The sequence below is a fragment of the Sinohyriopsis cumingii genome, unplaced genomic scaffold (assembly GCF_028554795.1).
Source record: "Sinohyriopsis cumingii isolate HCF-2022 unplaced genomic scaffold, ASM2855479v2 utg003580l, whole genome shotgun sequence".
Taxonomy (NCBI): Eukaryota; Metazoa; Mollusca; class Bivalvia; order Unionida; family Unionidae; genus Sinohyriopsis; species Sinohyriopsis cumingii.
The window spans coordinates 1-20694 of record NW_028316534.1 but is presented as its reverse complement, the minus strand read 5'-3'; the positions used below and the strand labels follow the sequence as shown (position 1 = coordinate 20694).

The 20694-nt window shown below is 34.0% G+C and overlaps 1 protein-coding gene across 1 annotated transcript; it reads left to right on the top strand.

Moving 5' to 3' along the window:
• Positions 1-394: 394 nt before the first annotated feature.
• LOC149769591 (uncharacterized) lies at positions 395-15635 on the top strand (the record flags this gene model as incomplete). Its single annotated transcript, XM_089949835.1, has 3 exons — positions 395-491; positions 4843-7196; positions 15423-15635. Coding segments are annotated over exons 2-3 (2254 nt in total), but the record flags the coding sequence as incomplete, so codon positions are not given.
• Between the last annotated feature and the right edge of the window lie 5059 nt (positions 15636-20694).

Genomic DNA, 20694 nt, shown 5'->3' with positions numbered 1-20694 from the left:
GCAGAACTACTCACCTCCGAAAATGAAAATTTGAAGTGCTCCAGTAACCACCGGCTCAGCACACTTTTTTGAAAGAACTGTGTTTAGTTTAAAATTACCTCCCATAGATGTTTTAGACTGATTTAAGTAAGTAATGAAACTGAACAGTTGGAACTAATTTGTTGCTCTTAGCATACAGACGTGACCTCAAATTTGGTCGGCGTAGGGATAATATCCAAAATAGGATAGTAAATCTCTAAATAACTGAGTCGTGTGTTTAGCGACTATGGCCCAGGGTGACACGAATCCTAAATACTGCTAGACTGGTTAAGACAAGCTAGACTGGTTAAGATCATTATAAAAATAACATGAACCGCTAGATCAAGTATAAATTGTAAACCAAGCCAAACATTCCCTGGAATCTAAAGCGAAAGTAGTTATCTAAACCAACTGTTGCTAACAGTGATGGAAGACAAAACATCATTTTTCAATGCAGATGACGTGGTGATCAGGTTAGGACAATCCGATCTATATTTGATGATGGCAGACATATGAAAACGCTGTGTTTTTAAACACAGGCGGACAAGCGATGGATTATTTTGATACCTGATTTCAACGGTTCCCTTTGAAATCGTTCAGATTATATTTAAATCACCTGGCATTACAAATCCTTGACATTTTTTAGCTGACTAGTTTTGTTCAGGTAATTTGATAGCAGCAATCGATTGGCAAATGACAAGACTAAGGAAGTGCAACCTTTTTTAATAATTTTTTTTGCCCAAGAAGGATGAGAAATATGCGAAACAAACCAACAATACTATGGTGGTGGTGGGGGGGGGGGGCTACATTTTTATGGGTAAAATCGTACAGTGAGACCTTTTAGTAAACAAAAGTGAATAGATTAATGTCCAGAGGAGAGACGCGAATATTATGATATTTATGTTATGATGTTTATGAGAATATAAAACACAAATCTATATGAAAATAACTTAGTAAAGCTCTTACACAAGTAGTCAACAGTGTGCAGAATATCTGAGGCAGAGCTTGACTTGTGTATTAGCCTCAGAATCAAGTAGAACTGATGAACTGAGACATCAGGCACCGAATATATGGTTCATCAGAAATAATAAAAATGGATAGCTTTTGATAAGTTGGCAATTTTAAGAAAACATTTTTTAAAGTTTTTGCATCTTCAGAGAATTATATCACTTACAGTTCAAGGGTCACTTAATGTCATCAGCAAAGGCCCAGATAGTTTTCCATTAAGTTCCAATGATTTTGCATTCCAGTATCCCAAAATTTAATTGGAAGTATGATGTAACTGCAGACCACTACTCTGGATCCAAGGTGGCAAGATAATTAATGAGTTATGTCCCCTGACATTCCATACTTACAGAAGACTTACTTTTGTAACTTTTTAATGTCTGTTTTTAATAATGCTGGTCACAGAAAACGCAGTATGTACATTTCTTATACCTACCTCCCTCCCAGCCCTAGCAATATAGTATAGATAGTAATTTTTCCAAATATTATGCATATCTGATACGGGTAAAATGGTACGCTTGTGTCAGTATGATCCATGGTACGCATCCCAGTACATTATTGATACACATATCAACTTGATGGTCTTTTTGTCCTTAGAAGGTCTCACAATGGTAGGGTAGTGCAATTTAATATGTGTTGACATATTTGATTAAATTTTCAGTATGTGAATTACAGACAGATGTATATAGACTTATCTTCTATTCATTGTAGTTGGACTTGACTTCTAAGTGATTATGTACAGCAAGATTTCGACAGCTTACAGCTTTTAATGTAGAGTGATCTATGATGCCATTCTCATCCTTGACAAGATATAAAAAAGTACTTCCAAACAGGCGAAAATGGTAAAGTCCATAGATGTGAATCTCCCAGCATGGAGGTGTTTCCTCCTGAATTGACACCTAGTGACTCCCCCCTCATTGGAGTCTCCTTGTAACACACTCTGAATTATTATTAAAATATATTGGAACATACATTTTTCCAGACTTCCTGTGATCATATGACTGTGAACTGGCCTATGCAGAGCAAACATGGCATTTTAATTACTAATTGGACAGATAACCTAAATGTAATCATTGTATAGTAGTATGCTACATGTGATCATTAGTAATTTAGACAGGATTAAAGATGTTAATGGATTAAGCTGGATTACTAAAGAGCTCAAGTAGCATAAAACAATTAACATTATTTCAATGGAATGACTGATGTGATGAGATGTTGTGCATATTTTAATATAGAAATTGGAAATTCATTAAATAGTTCACTTTTGTCTGTTTCCGTGCTAAAAATCAAGTCATTACAAATCCTCCCTATTTTTAATCAACACTCCAGACCAATTTTTTTTGCAAATTTCTTGATCTGTCCTAAGGTGATTTCTCTGTTCTCTTACATGTATGAACATCTTTAACATGGTATATTTATCTTGCAGTTCTGTATTAATGTTACACTTCATTTTCTTTCATCTCAGGTTTTAAGGAATTTTTTGCAAAAGTCTTAAATTAACTGATAGTACATGTACTTAACATTAGATCTGTGGAACACTCTGAAGTCTAATACAAGATACATTGCATTTTACTTAATGTAAGTGGTCTGGGCAAACACTGTGGCATCTAATACAAGACACAAGACATTTTAAGTGGTTGGTGCAAAATGCTAAAACACTAGATCTGGATGATCTATTTTACCAATGTGAGCTGTATTATTATATATTACATTATTTTGAACAATATTTCATGTTCATAGATGATTATTGCAATTGAAATATATTGATAATAATTTGTACAAGATACGGAATAAAAATATTTTAAATATTTTAAAGGAATATAATATTTTGAATCCCTTTATAATGAAAATTTATAAAAAATGAAAGTTTAAATTGCTTTTACCCTCATTAGTATAAGTGTGTATGTGTGCGACTTGGATTTTTATCGTAGCTTTAGCAATTTTTCAGTCATATCGCTATGATGTCTGCAATATGGCAGTTTATTGTGATGTTTAGCACTGGAGCATCATGCCGCAGACATGTAGCATGATGTCCCACCCAGACAAATTATCCTGATACCAGGCCGACTAGTCCAAACACTTAAAACTCTTAATGGTGAGCGTCAAGCAAGGCAGCTGTTAGTACCATTTTTGTAAGTCTTTGGTATGACTCGGCCGTGGATTGAACCCATGACCTCCCGCGTCCAAGGCAGATGCTCTAACCACTACGCCACTGGAGCGGTTCATTAGTACTAAGTAATTACCAGTGTCTGTGATCTTGACCTAACCAACACTTCTATGATATCTTGCATAATCAGTAACAAGGGCAATTGATCCAGTCCTTGGATGGTCAGGTCAGAAAATTGCTTTTGAACAAGTGCAGGGTCCATAGCAATCAAATTAAATAAACTAATCAGAGACCTCAATACAATTTGCGTGTTTAATGTGATAATTTCCACAATTTTCTCATTCCTTGACCATTTGGGAGAAAAACTTGCATGTCAGTGGTTTGATTTGCAGAAAGTGACATGAGATACATGTCCTTGCCTGCAGAGGCTGCAATGATTACATTTCCCTCAGGCTTTTCTTATCTGTGAGCCACAATTAATACACATAAAAGAAAAAGAGAATAATGAGAAATATATACATTTTATTAGAATTTGAATGCATTTTCATGTTCTTTTGACATACATTTCAGTTGGTTGAAATGTGACGGTAGCTGAGAGATGTCAATGTAGGTTTCAGTGGGGACTTGTTTATTTAACTAAACAAAACTATATCTATATTGCCTTGTGAAACAAAAAGCAATGTTTTGTTCTGTTAAAGAATCAAGTCCCCACTTAAGCTTACTTCAGCCTACTTCGGGGTTTATTGACTACTGTCACATTTCAACCAGTTTAAATGTAGGTCAGTGGAACATGAAAATGCATCCATTTGCCTCTGTCCGATTTGGATCACATCTGGACAGAGTCAGCAAAGTCGGTATATTAATTAGACTTAAATTTGTGAAAGAGTGTCGATATGGGCTGCCAACTGTATAAGACATTCCTGAAACTTTGACCACTCGTTCTAATGTCAGCTGACCTCTGAATATACCAAACAAGGCCGCTATTTAGGCAGTAAGATGTCATACCCCTCAAAACAAAAATATCGGTTGAGGCATCTTAATTTGTAGGACTATACCTTGTTCACAGCATGTGGAACTGGTGGCTGAGAAGAAGAGAAGAAAAAGGAACCAAAATTCCAAAAATGTGGTTCATTACCTACAGCTGGTTAAGAAAAGAACCAAAATGGAGGTGTGTTTTATTTTCTGACAAGAATATAAGAAGATAGTCCATTCACAAATAAAAATGGTTGCACAGGTAAACCAATGTTGTTCAAAGGTTGCAACCTTGGCATACAGACTTGCAATAAATGTGATCCTACAGGAGAATCATGCCATTTTTAAAATTAAACGTTTCAACCAATTTAGCATATTACAACTTGCGCCAAACATTCTGGCAGTTGCCTTTTCATATTATGTGTATGAATATGTACTTTATGCAGGTTTTAAGCAAAATATTTGTATGATCCTAACCCACAATTATTATGTACATTCATTCTTCCTTTCATTTTTAATGTAAATATTGTTTCCACAAAATTTTATATGCCTCTGAAGGTGTGAGGTACTTTACTCAGAAGGTAAAAGTATTCTTCATTTTCTCATAATTAATTAATTAATTATTGTGAGGTTTCAGATATTTGTTTATTTTTTTATGTTGTGTACGTTTATTACTATTAAAACTATAATGAAACTGCATTGTATGTACAGGACTCAATATTATGATTTCATTTTTACAGGACTGTGATGAAGAAAGTTCCAGTGAATCATTGATCAAAGCTGAGCCCCTTGCATCTATCAATTCACATGACTTTTTTGCAAGTTTGCATACCCATTAGAGTGGACAGCCCAATGTGATACAAGTCCATGGTATTAAAGGTCATACTGTAGACTCTGAGGACACACTAACTTGGACCCAGATGGACAAACATTACAGGGTGATTATTTCCAGGAGATTAACCCTCAGTCAGAATTTTTTATTCATCAAATTTCCAAAATAATCTAAGCACAGATTGTAGTCCATTTAAATCTGGTTCCACTTCAATAGGTATCATGGAAATAAACACAGTTGATGAGAGACAGATTAGCTCAGAAGAAAATCTAGCAAAAGACACTGTTGATGAGAGACAGATTAGCTCAGAAGAAAATCTAGCAAAAGACACTGTTGATGAGAGACATATTAGCTCAGAAGAAAATCTAGCAAAAGACACTGTTGATGAGAGACAGATTAGCTCAGAAGAAAATCTAGCAAAAGACACTGTTGATGAGAGACAGATTAGCTCAGAAGAAAATCTAGCAAATGACACTGTTGATGAGAGACAGATTAGCTTAGAAGAAAATCTAGCAAAAGACACTGTTGATGAGAGACAGATTAGGTCAGAAGAAAATCTAGCAAAAGACACTGTTGATGAGAGACAGATTAGCTCAGAAGAAAATCTAGCAAAAGACACTGTTGATGAGAGACAGATTAGGTCAGAAGAAAATCTAGCAAAAGACACTGTTGATGAGAGACAGATTAGCTCAGAAGAAAATCTAGCAAAAGACACTGATGATGAGAGACGGATTAGCTCAGAAGAAAATCTAACAAAAGATACTGTTGATGAGAGACAGATTAGCTCAGAAGATAATCGAGCAAAAAACACTGTTGATGAGAGACAGATTAGGTCAGAAGAAAATCTAGCAAAAGACACTGTTGATGAGAGACAGATTAGCTCAGAAGAAAATCTAGCAAAAGACACTGTTGATGAGAGACAGATTAGCTCAGAAGAAAATCTATCAAAAGATACTGTTGATGAGAGACAGATTAGCTCAGAAGAAAATCTAACAAAAGATTCATATCCTGAAAGTATCAACATGAAAACGACATCTGAGAAGAAGGGTACAATTAATCTGACAGCCAAACGCAGTCCATGGTCTTCTCTAATCATCAAAAATGTGAAAGAGGAAGGTTGTAGACAAGATAGAGACAATCAAAGTGGACCTGGATATGAGAAACTGCACATTCCATTCAATCACAGTGAAGAAGAAGTTGAAAATGTTGATGATGAAGAGGGGAAAACTGATGCATGCTACAGTGATTCTTCTCCAGATAATGAGGATCTCAATTCTACAATGAGGACATTACACATTAGCAGCCAGCCACTACAAGAAAATTTGATAAATCAAAAATGTGAGGTTGCATGGTTACAAGAGAATCCTCCAGTTCATAATGAAAGATCACTTTTACCAGAGAAGACATCATCACCTTCAGGAGCATTTAAACAAGAAATGCAGTTTTCATTGCCAGATGTGAAAGCTGAAGCAACAACGATAGAAGTGCCTCAACCAAGTACAGGAGTATCCTTACAGACAAGGACATTGCCAGAAGTCGAGAACATTATTGGAGGATATTCCCCAAATCTGACACTTCCCCAACCGGGCATTGACACTGAAGTACCCAATATGGGAATGTCCCAACCAGTGATAGGAGTATCCGTAAAGGATGTGAATGCATCTCCTATGGCATCAATGGAAGTAAATTCACCTTTCACACCTGGGCAGGTAAATTCATCCATATCACCCTGGCATGGAAATGCATATGTAATGCCTGGACAAGCAAATTCATCTGGTGGCACTGCCAGCTCCATGGTCCCACCAGGTTATACAGGTTCTTATCCATTTTATCCTTGGCAAGCCATGCCATTTATCCCACCTGGTGGACACCGAATGAGCTATGGTCCATATCCTGTGGGTCCTTATGGCACAAAACATCCAGCACCTTCACTTCCTGTGCAGCATAATCCAACATCATCCTTCCATCCAATATATCCTTCACCATCACAGGCATCACTGATGTACATGAGGTCACCCATGTATTACCAGACTCCTAAAGGAGGTTTCATTGGAGATGAAGGGTCAACAGTTACAGCTGGGCAAAGGTCAGCTGTTCCTGGAACTGGTCTCGTGGAAGAGATTGGAGACCATGTGAACATGCAAGGTAGAACTCAGAGTCTTCTGCAGATGGAAAGGGTGCCATCAGAGGATGGTACTGAAAGTTTTTCATCTGTGGATATTAAAAAATATACGAGACTAAATGACACACATGATGCTTCAGGTGAGTAGCTTGTTGAACATTGGATTCAGAGCAACAAATGTATTTTTTTTTTTCAGACAATAGCTTGAGTAGGTGTATAAAGATTCCCAACTGCTATTTTTCAGTGCCATCTGTTTGATAGTTGACATTGTGATGTCTCCTTTGATTTTATTTAGTATAGGGGTTATTGTGAAATGGACTTTTTTCCACCACACCAGCTTGCATTAAAGTATTCTTCTGGCATGAACTATGGCATTAGGTATTTCATGGTAAGTGCACTGATGTCATGCTGTTTCAAACACTTCATGGTTATACACAGTAATGCTTTTTGATACATTATCTGCCTGCCTGTCTGTTTGTCTGTCTAATTGTCTTTAACCATTTTCAATTCAGGAGAATATTTCTGAAACTGTTCAAGATATCTCACTGAGACTTGGTACAGATATTTGATTAGTAGTCTAGATTTGTTTGTTGCTCTTCAGAATTCTTCCATTTCAATCTTTTAATGTGTTTGCCCATTGTTCTTTCCATCCATCTATCCATTTTCCTGTTTCCATTTCTAAGCTCAGCTTGCATATTTCTTTGATATTTTCTATATTTTGTATTAGACTAGAGGTGTAGATTTGCTTTTTGCTACAGGTGATGCTTGCTACATGCTAATTCGATTTGCATACTTTCAATTTAATGCCATTTATAATGAAGAAATAATATTCAATTTGCATCACTGTGCTTGATTTTACACCATTGCTGTTGCCATGTGCTGTGACTTGTGTATAGCTTGTGTACATGTATGCACACACATCTCATTGCTCACTGAGAAAACACTTTTGATTTATGTCAGTTTCAGTTTATGCCATAACATCATGAACACATCTATGGCGTAAATTGAGCACTATCGTATTCAGAATTCATCAGTTTCAATATTTGTAATGTTTATATCAGTTTTTGAGTCCATCTAGTAATATTATTATTTGGAGCATAACTCTGAAACTGCTCAGAACTCTGAAACTCACGGTGCAATATATTCCGATGAAACTTGGTAAACGTAGACTAATGGTCTTGATTTGCCTATTGCCATTCAAAATTCTTTACTTTCAACATTTTCATGTTTTTGCCCATTTGTCTCTTGATCCATTTTCCCGATTTTCCTTTCCAGACATGACTCCAATAACATTTATGATACCTCTATGTCATTTTTTCTATTTATTAGACAAGTGGTGTACATGTATGTACCTTTTGATTACTGTGCAAACACAAGCACTTTCTCTAGGTGATAATTTTGGAAAACACTGTGTACTAAAGAGCTTGATGCAATTCTAATTAGTTACCCTCCAGTCCATTTTTGAGATATTCTACTTGATTTTAACTGATGTCTCTACTGCTAAGGGTGGCAAGCTCTGCTTCTTAGCTGACCATTGGTATTTCATTGTCTACATACTGTGAAATAACTATGAGAAGAGTATGTGCATCACGTCAGTTTTAAGTACAACACTAGCCTAAAAACACCTAATTCCAAAAATATATCTGGATCTTTAATTATTAAGCAATAATTGCTGCTAAAATCACCATAGCTTATGTTAAGAAATTTCACATGGGCCAATTTACAGAATTACCTCCTGCCATATAAGATGGATTTCTGAGACTGATAATCACTTAAAGTGGCAAATATACAGTTGACATGCATGGTGACAAGTACGAAGATCATTATGTTCTGGGTCGATTCAAGCAGCCACAGTTACCTTCCTTAGAGACAGGCTGGAATAGAGATACTTGTGGTTAGGGAGGTTATTCATGCAAATTTAGAGAAAAAGAGGGATTCACACATATTAGGATATGTGTGGATATAACATAGAATAAGGTAAGGTAATTATTGTGTGGGTATAACGTAGAATAAGGAAAGGTAATTATTGTGTGGGTATAACGTACAATAAAGTAAGGTAATTATTGTGTGGGTATAACGTAGAATAAGGTAAGGTAATTATTGTGTGGGTATAACGTAGAATAAGGTAAGGTAATTATTGTGTGGGTATAATGTAGAATAAGGTAAGGTAATTATTGTGTGGGTATAACGTAGAATAAGGTAAGGTAATTATTGTGTGGGTATAACGTAGAATAAGGTAAGGTAATTATTGTGTGGGTATAACGTAGAATAAGGTAAGGTAATTATTGTGTGGGTATAACGTAGAATAAGGTAAGGTAATTATTGTGTGGGTATAACGTAGAATAAGGTAAGGTAATTATTGTGTGGGTATAACGTAGAATAAGGTAAGGTAATTATTGTGTGGGTATAACGTACAATAAGGTAGGTAATTATTGTGTGGGTATAACGTAGAATAAGGTAAGGTAATTATTGTGGTCAGATGCTAAGAAACCAAATACTTTTGTGTGTATTTAATTTCATGGATTTGCCTGTCAAAGTTTGCATATTTATAGTTTTGTGATTTACCTCTTTAATGTGTCCAAATTATACATTAACAAAACTGTGCCATTAACAAAATGGAGGTTGTTTGAATGGCTAAAACAATGCTATCACCAGTAGGGCACAAATAAAACACATGCCATGCTCAAGCCCTAAAACAAGTTTTCATCTATTTTAAGTGATAAATGGATCCAATGTAGCCAACAACACCAAACCAAATGCTTATATGACTTTCATCTGTATGATCATTTATTTAAGCCACTGTCCACAAAGTTGTACTGTCAGAGCATTCTGAAGATCATGGTATTAACATGATGGCTTGAGAGTTGTAAAATTCCTTTTATGTGGATAATGTTATCATTCTGTTACTGTTAACAAAACACGTGACCAACAGTCCCTTACTCACTAGCCTCCACAACAAAATTGTCTAGCCTTTTTACATGTGAGATTCTCTCATAAGATCTCACTTGTGATAGTTTCATGTGTATTTTGACATGCAATTTAGGCAATTCTTGCAGGAGCAATGGAATATAAAAAAAATATAAAAATGACACTTGAGCAAGCAACTGCTAATATGAGCACGATTTTGCTCATGTGAGCAAGCTGGGTTCCCACACATAAGCAAGAGCCTGCTCACAATGAGCAAATTCGCAGGAGTGAGTGGTAGGCTAACAGGTGCAAAAGAAGAATAGTATTTGATTTTGTGTTCATTAAATGCTTTATTTGGCAGTCTTAATGCTTTATTTGGCAATCTTAACTGAGAAAAAATCCAAACAACATTAGCATAGTTTTCTGTCCTAAAACTTGCCTTATAATAGCAATAAAAGTGAATGTATTATATTTATACAAGTTCAGCTATGATTTTTCTTTTTGTCAAATCAGGAAAAGACATACTGTAGTATTGACAGCTATGAGGGACTGACCAGTTTGGACTGGGCGCTGGGATTAAACAAAATATTGTCCCCCAAATAACTTGAAACACACATTCTTGCCCTGTTTTGCAGGAAAAAAAAATCCTATTCTTTATATTAGTTAAAATAAAAACTTATCTTTAGGTTAAAAAGGAAATTAGAAAAGACATCTTTTAAAATACACTGGCACTTGATTGCTGTACATATCATTAACACTGATTATTTGGTGATGTCATTTTATAAGCAAAATTTATGTTCAGATAAGGCATATTGTAACTTGGAATCATGTACATGTACATCAGTTAGCAGAAGACAATTTGTACCTGAGAACCTGAGAACTATTACAGATTTTCACATTTAAACTTCCAGGTCATGCTTCAGCTTCCCTCCAAAACTACATCCAACAAAAAATGTTTCAGGAAGTTCTTACTGAGCATGCCTGGCACATGAGGCTTATGAGGTTTTCATACTTAGAATTTTCTCATAAAAATACATCCAAACATTTACAGCTATGAAAGCCTAATGTGAGATCTTGTGTGTGCTTTTAGTTTCAGAAACTTTCCATATGTTAGCAAGCCATTCTCATTAAATATTTTTGAATTTATTTTTAAAAAAATTGTAGGGTGGAGCAGCCCAGGTAATTAATCAAACCTCATGTGAGGTACATCAGCAATGACTATTTGCAATTACTAGTTATACATACTTCATACATACATAGTTATACATACTTTATACATACAAAGTTATAGATACTTCATACATACATAGTTATACATATACATACATAGTTATACATACTTCATACATACACAGTTATACATACTTCATACATACAAAGTTATACGTACTTCATACATACATATTTATACGTACTTCATACATACATAGTTATACATACTTTATACATACATATTTATACATATTTCATACATACATAGTTATAGATACTTCATACATACATGGTTATACATACTTCATACATACATAGTTATACATACTTCATACATACATAGTTATACATACTTTATACATACAAAGTTATACTTCATGCATGCAAAGTTATAGATACTTCATGCATACATAGTTATACGTACTTCATACATACATAGTTATACATACTTTATACATACAAAGTTATACATGCTTCATGCATACATAGTTATACATACTTCATACATACATAGTTATACATGCTTCATACATGCAAAGTTATAGATACTTCATACATATATAGTTATACGTACTTCATACATACATAGTTATACATACTTCATACATACATAGTTATACGTACTTCATACATACATAGTTATACATACTTCATACATACATAGTTATAGATACTTCATACATGCATAGTTATACGTACTTCATACATACATAATTATACATACTTCATACATAGAAAGTTATAGATACTTCATACAGACATAGTTATACATACTTCATACATACATAGTTATACAGTGTGTACATACTTCATACATGCAAAGTTATAGATACTTCATACAGACATAGTTATACAAACTTCATACATACATAGTTATACAGTGTGTACATACTTCATACATGCAAAGTTATAGATACTTCATACATACATAGTTATACCTACTTCATTCATACATAGTTATACATACTTCATTCATACATGGTTATACATACTTCATTCATACATGGTTATACATACTTCATATGAGCTTTGTTAGATTGCACATAAGAAGTGGGTAGACTATTCTGCATTGAGGATTAGGCTGTCATAATCTTTGATGTGAACAAAGTCAGCGGAGTGCATTCTAGCTAAACTGCAATATAATGAAATTTGGCTGTCTAGTGTTTTTGCCAGTCTCATGTACTGATAAATCCAAACCATTTCACTTGGAAGTAAAACAAACACTGCAAGGAATTTGAAATGAAATTGCATTTCCACGACTGACATGTGAATTAGTTATTAGAGACCATGGGGTGGGGGTGGAGAGTCACCACTGAAGATCAGTGTACTTTATTAATTTCTTTATTAATTGACCTTCACAACATTATCACTCAAGCTGATTCCTACTCTATGAATGATCACAGTCATGTTAAAATGTCTGTCTGATGCAGTTATCAATCAGACAGTTGAACTTGTGTAATTCAACCACTTTGGGATCATTTACATGAAGACACTACCAGATTTGATTGACATGATATTTATTGAATGTTTTTTTCAGAACATCAGTGACATGTATGTTGTAATAATATGCTTCATTCTGTGTATTAGTAATGATTAATTAATAGCTGTGCTTCAATTTGTGTATACATAATGATTAATTAATTGCTGTGCTTCAGTTTGTGTATACATAATGATTCATTAATTGCTGTGTTTCAATTTGTGTATACATAATGATTAATTAATTGTTGTGCTTCAATTTGTGTACACATAATGATTAATTAATTGCTGTGATGAAATTTCTGTACACATAATGATTAATTAATTGCTGTGCTTCAATTTGTGTATGCCTAATGATTAATTGCTGTGCTTCAATTTGTGTATACATAATGATGAATTAATAGCTGTGTTTCAGTTTGTGTATACATAATGATTAATTAATTGCTGTGCTTCAGTTTGTGTATACATAATGATTAATTAATTGCTGTGCTTCAGTTTGTGTATACATAATGATTAATTAATAGCTGTGCTTCGTTTTTGTAGTGTTAATTAATTGCTGTATAATATTAGTAATTAAAAATCTTATTTCTTTGATTAAAAAAAATAAACTAATGAAATGACTGTTTTTAGGAGGAATTACATTTTGAACGGAAAGTTTGCTACAGTACCTATAATTAGATTTATTTAAATTAATGAGATAATTTGAAAGGAAATTTGCTACCTATAATTAGATTTATTTAAATATACTGAGATAATTTGAAAGGAAAGTTTGTTACCTGTAATTAGATTTATTTAAATATAATGAGATAATTTAAAAGGAAATTTGCTACCTATAATTAGATATATTTAAATATAATGAGATAATTTAAAAGGAAAGTTTGCTACCTATAATTAGAAGTAGAAAGTTTGTACTTAGCTATGCTCAATGTAGATTATTTATTTATTAGATGAATCACGATGATGGGTAAATTTTACATGACAGAATAAAGTCAAAGTCCCATTATTTCATGTATGTATCTACAGCAGCTCCAGAATGAAAGAATGGCATGTATAAACATTAAATCAAAGTTTGATATATCATTTTATTATTGATTTGTTTTCAGTAACACTAGTACTTTAGAATCATTTTCTTGTCTCCCATTCTTTCAGTTCTCATTGTACATATCAATTACACATACAGATTTAGGCAGTGAGTGGAACAGACAGTTCCCAGATGCTGTACACATTCATGTGGCTTAGAATAGTATTAAACACTTTATAATTATTTAATAATTCTCTTTTTTTTAAGAAGGATTAAAATAAATAAGACACTTGCAAAATATTAATTAATTTCTATCAAACTAACAAATAGCTAATTCTTTTTTATAGCATGGAATGTATCAGTAAGTAAACAGGTGGCGGTGGCTTTCTACATCACTTGTGAAGTATTTTTAAATTTGTGATTTTGGGCAACCAACGAATGTTGTTAATTCTTAAACTGCTTTTTACTTATATTTTTCTTAGATTACCCTACTCAAGTTTATAGAGACTATGGATTTGATTCTAAACCATCCTAGGAGTTATGCAGTTACATCTAGTTACCCCTATAGTCCATAAGAGACCACTTAGTGAGTTTGATGGACTTGATATTCATGGAAGACAGAATGGCCTGATAGCTAAATCAGTTTATTTTGTCTCATGCCTACTTCATTTTAATTACTGTTTAGTCCTATTAACACAAATGGTGTTCAACAAGAAATACTGTATAGTTATTTCAACACAAAATTACACTGCAGACATGCATTTAATGCAGATGTTATTTATTTTTTCAGAATGCATATGACATTGTTTATGTCTAGCACTTCATGAATCTCCTTGGCTACAATTTCAGTTAGTTGTTTTCCACACCTTTGGAACTGGTCAACTTACACATGTGAAATTAATTTGTTTGAATCCACTTTGAGGGTGGGATGGGGATAAATATCATAGATTAAAACTATTTAAGCCTTGACACAGTTTACAGGCATAATTTGTGTAAATAGATGTATCTATTTCATAGTCTGAATTAGGAAGTAGTAATTATCAATATTTGTTTTTATTATATTCAGTCTTTCAACAGCACAAGTTACTTGAAATAATTGATTCAACTAGTAAGTAGTTAGAAACTATCTACCTCATCCTTTTCTATAGGTCCGTTATAACGACTTAGACATTCACTAAAAAATGAGATCACCTGTCTGATATGAATAGGTCTGCTCTAGGGAAATTCAAACAAGCAGCTGGAATTGCTAGTACGAACAAGATTCAACCAGTTTCAATCAATATTTTTATTTCACAAATGAAATTATTTTGTTTAGTAACTCATTTTATATAGTATTTAATATTTATTTTTGAATATAAAGTGGAGATAATGGCTCCATGTCATGAAACAGGTCCTTTACACGAAAAGGCTTTACCATTAGCGAAATGGACCCACTACAAATTACTAACAGTATCAGTAAATATTAATATTTCATAAATGGAATAATTTTGTGTAGTAACTCATCTTAGAAATGAATGTACTTGAAATCCATGTTTTTCATATATAAAACTAATTTGTTTTTTAAAGTTGATATTAATTTATTGTAGTTGTATTGATTCAGATTAAAATGGCTTACCATATGCAGTAATAGTACTTATTTTTTACCTGTATTAAATGTATCAGGTTCAGAACTGTAAAACTAAGTTTTACATTTTGTTTTTTCAACTATTTCACACAGATCATAACTTTTAAATGTATCTTATCCAAGCAGCCACAGAAGAGGTTGAAAAGAAATGTCTGAGAAGTCAAAAGGAGGATGAATCCCAAAGGATGCTTAGAGTGAAGGGCTTCACAAGATCAGTTTCCCATGAGACTCTGGAGATGTTCTTTGAGAATACAAAGAGGTGTGGTGGTGGAGAAATAGAGAGCATTGAGTTCGGGAAAAGTAGGAGAGAGGCTTTTATCACCTTCAAAGATCCCACAGGTAAATTTATTTCCTCATTACACCACTCCCTTGATAACTCGCGCCCTGAAAACACGCGAACCCGCTTATAACATGGTGTCAGGCATGGATCCCATTTTTAAAACCTGAAAATATCCCAAAAATGTATCCCTATTTGTTGAACTTGAAGAAAATGGCGATCAAAAGTCGTAACGGAAACTTTGATGTATCGCTCATTTTATCATTGAAAACGGTAGATAGGACCTGGAAATTTTAATTAACACTATGAAATATCAAATTTAAAAATAGCTCATACAATTTTTTACATTTTCTTTCCAAACGACATTCCTAGTACACCGCAATTAATGATATGTAAGGAAATTTCGATCAATGAAAATGTCACTTATGCTGAGTGGAGGCAGTACTTTAATAAATAAATACAAATTAAATAATTCTTTTATCAATTGAAATTTGTGTTCTAGTTCCATCTTTTAGTTCCTTTTAAGTGTAATTGTCATAAATGCAATGTGCATGCATATGTCCTCTTGTAATTAAATGTAAAATACGTCAATCTACTGTAACAGCTATGTCCACGAGAACCTAATTAAGTGCCGACCGTGTTTTAATAACTGAATTGCGGAAGTATTTTGTTGTATTGTTGTACTGAATTAAAAGCTGGCCTCCTTTGTATTATCACGTTAATTATGTCTTTTGAATAAAAACAGGAGGTGGAATAAAAGAAAAGTTAAAAGGCGCAAAAATTGGACTAACTTAAAATCTAGCATCCTCAGTTGTATGTCGGGTGAACTCACTTCATTTGATCAATCGAATACTGTAATAAACGTTATTGTGTATATAACAGAAACTACCTTAAATTAACCAACTCTTTCATAACTGTGATCAAAGATAACAAGGCAGCCAAATGAAATGAATACTTCATAAAATATCGAACATGATTTCACCGATACGGACCATTGTGGGCAAGCGAGGTTCAGAGAATTCTTGAACTGGCATTTAGAGATATCTTCAGGGATGATAAGAAATTTCATTATTACTTCCAATGAAATCACAACATTAACATTATACTAAATGAACAATAAAAACTTGAGTTTCGACATAGACGTGTCACGAAATAAATGTCGCGTGTTTTTGAGAAAAAAAAAGTAATCTTGTTTGGTGGTGTATCAACAGTTAGTCTAGTTCCCAAATTATGGACTACCGATTTGGCAAGATACTATTAAACACCACTATGGGAACCAGACTCATCAAGAAAACAAAAAGCAGTGATGTAATACACAGATATTTTGCGTACACATGATGGTTGTTCAAACCAGCAGGAACAATCTTTCATATGTTGGATATTTTGAGAAAAAAATGTTATTTAAACTGAATAATGAACAACTTCATTAGAAAAAGTGCATTATTAAAAATTATTATCGACGTAATTGTAAAATGAGGATTCAGTCATTAAACAGCCCAGTTCCCTAATGCCGACCCCCTCCCCACAGTTTTCTTGATGTCAAAGCGTTTTTTTTCTTCAATTTTTTGAAGGTCCCTCGTAACTCATGCCTTGTTTATAGTGCGGTCTATGTTTGTGGACCCCGGTTGTGCGCTATTTATCGAGGGAGAGGTGTATATCCATTTTTAGCTCTCCAAATTGGGTGTTCCCATGTGCTCAAAAAATCAACCTCAATCAGTCTAATACACTTTTTTTTAGAAGCTGTTAAAATACATGTAGGGAAAACATTTTGCCAGTCTATACAATACCAGCCCCTGAAAGTGCAATGAATGAATTAGAAAATACAGAAAAAGTAAAAGAAGTTATCAGCTCTTCACTATTTACCTCTGAAGTCCAGGAAGTTGTTGTTGTTGTTGTAGGGTTTTACGCCATTTTTCAGCATAAGATAGGCTATACATGGTGGCCAGTATAAATGGTGGAGGAAGAACCCAGGAAAATTCTGCAAAGAATCACCGACCCTCAAGAAGCTACTGGCAAGCTTTCTCACATACCATATTTACCGTATGTTTCAGACACAGTTTGTTTTTTGGAAATATAATATTTAAATGCCTTGTAAGTTTTCGGACATTGCTCTGCTACAATTTTTTCTACAATTTATGTTTTCGGACACAATCTAGGAAGATCTGCTGCTTCGTTTTATTGTAAAAGTCACAGTGTGTTTACCGTTAATTTAACTGATACAAAATTCGTTTCACTTGGTAGCCAGTTATTTATTGTGATCATGAACTTCCATGAACTAATATAATTTAAACTTTTTAATTGTATGTATATATTTATGTATGTATGTATGCAGATAAGATTGATAGATAAACATTGTTATATTAGGCCATACACAATAAGTAGCAATATCAAAGAATGAAAAGAAATATGATTTAATGCTGTAATATATTTAAATATATTATTCAATATCAAGTAGCTTGTTCATAGCCATTTTTAGGTCCTCAGGCAAAAAGCCCTCAAATTCTGTATCACTGTCATCATCCATATTGTTTAATTGTTTGTCATTTCTGATCAGCGCGTTTTCATTTCCGCTCAGATTGACACTGATGCCGCATAACTTGAAAGATTTAATTATCATTGTGCGCTTTTCCTTCAATGTGTCCATGGCATTTACATCCCAGTCCAATACAGTCTGTTTGCTGGCTGTTTTGATCCGTCCGTTGCTGCTTTCATTAGATGATATTAGTGCATTCGTAGCATCCCTGATGTATTCCATCCAGCCTCGGTGGAGGTAGCTCTTGACAGGTTTATTGATGCTCACATCAAGAGGTTGCAATTTGGATGTGCAGCCTCCTGGTATTATTGTTAAAAAAAATATACCAACATATTAATCACGCCAACTCGTATATTGCAACTTGCTTGTTATTTTACCCTTCCTATGCATGCATGCAACACTCACCCCATATGGAGCCTTTTACTCTTGGTGCTCTAAGATTAGTCATTATACATGTACCGGTATTTCTACTCTCGATACTAAAATGTTTGTCATAAATATCTTAAAAATTATAATTCCAAAATCTTTTTGTTTAGTTTGAATTAATATCTTAATTACACAGAAATTAAGCTTGCGCGCATTTGTAATGTAGATTTTAATGATCACCGATTAGCAGAGGGTTAAACTTTGGATAGCAAGATTAGTAATATGGCGGTTCTTTTGGAAAATACGCACACAATCATGGCTCTAATACAAGTATGGCTGTGTTTTTGGTGGATGGACATGTATCACATAGACAAAATAGGCAAGTAATGCCTGTTTCATTCATTATCCTTTCCATGGCGCTTGACAAAATACTTGTTTTACTTCTTGGCAGCACGTCGTCATGTGAGCTAACGGTAACTTTGTTACAGACATGGGGGTGGGGAAATAAATCTACCTTCACCTGTATGTTTTTGGACACCTAATTAAAGAATTTGATATGTATTTGGATGACAAAAAAAGTAATTATTTGTTGCAGTCCGAAAACATAAGGTAAATACGGTACTCACACTGACTGAATCTGAGACTTGAACCCACGCAGACAGAGGTGAGATGGCTGTGATCCGTAATGGTGAGCAGTTTAGATCACTCAGCCTCTTGGGGCCCCAGTCAAGGAAGTAAAATGACCAAACAGATTTTTTTATAGGTGCTCATCGGAACTAAAGTCAAGCTGTATATTTTATAACCCATATTATTCCCATCAATCATACACCAAAATAAAGAGAATAATAAGTTCTTTTTACAATACCTAATATATACAATGTATTTTAAATGGCCATTACAGCCAGTGAGGAAAACCTGGGAAATTCTTTCTTATTAAAAATCTAAGACTATACAAAATCTGAAACTGTAGCACCTTAGTACTACACTCTCATTGCAAAGTAGATCACAATAACTGCTATTTTATACTTCACTGACTTTGGTAAATTTTATCTTTCCTATGCATTTTTTATAAATGAATTAACGGACTGTGTAAGCATCTCTTTTCATACCTCATTTTTAGAACAGAATAGGTCACTGTTATTTATATTTCACATTTTACTTAAGCTTGAGGTAAGTTTTTGTATTTTTGTTCATTACCAGATAGGTGTTTTTCCACCCGGTGCATACTCTGTCATACGTGGAATCATGAAACTTAGTTTGGATATGCATCAACAGCCTGGGGCCTCAAGTGGCCGAGTGGTCTAAATTGCTCACTGTTACGGATCATTGCCATCTCACCTCTGTCTGCATGGGTTCGATTCTCAGGTTCGGCCAATGTGGGTATGTGAGAAAGCATGCCAGTAGCTTCTCGTGGGTCGGTGGTTCTTTCTGGGGTTTTTCTGGGTTCTTCCTCCACCATTCATACTGTCTGCTACGTATAGCCTATCTTGTGCTGAAAAATGGCATGAAACCCTACAACAACAACAACAACAACAATGGATTTATGTCTTCATGTAATCGTTTCATAGTGGCAGTGTGTAGACAAGTCTTCAAATTTTCTTTATTTTGATAAATAGTGAAAGATATGTGTTCTTAAAATTATGGTAGGCAGGTCATTTTTTTTTTTGTTAACATGGGCGAAAACTATGCTAGGGTTGCCAATGAAAAAACAAGGACATTTGGCCAACTGGGAACACAAATATTCTTTTTGGGGGATTTATTGCATACTATGTACCTGCTATCCTACCTAGGTTAATGAAGATGCGTCTTGATAAGCAGTACAGCCACATTACAAAAGTACATTGTTATGAGCCATACTTCAGTAATTTTGTTTAAATTGTGTACTTGAAGTTAATTTGACAGGCACTGTGCATGCTATAATCCTGAATTTTGATGATGATCTCCAGCTTGTTTGTAATGTGACCTATACTTCAACAACGCAAAAGGTCCCAATAACCAGTATTTTACTTTTTACTGGCTTTGAGTTTTTGTATATAGCTCCTGATCAAATATTCTTTTTGCTTTGTTTTTATGATGCTATATTTACACACTAGTATCTAGATTTTTTAAAACATGGTGAGGAGATGTAGCCTTATTTCAAAAGTGGTATGTGTTACCTATATATAATGACTCAGTGACTTTGTTGAAATTTTGTATTAATTTTCTTGGTGCTGCTAATGATA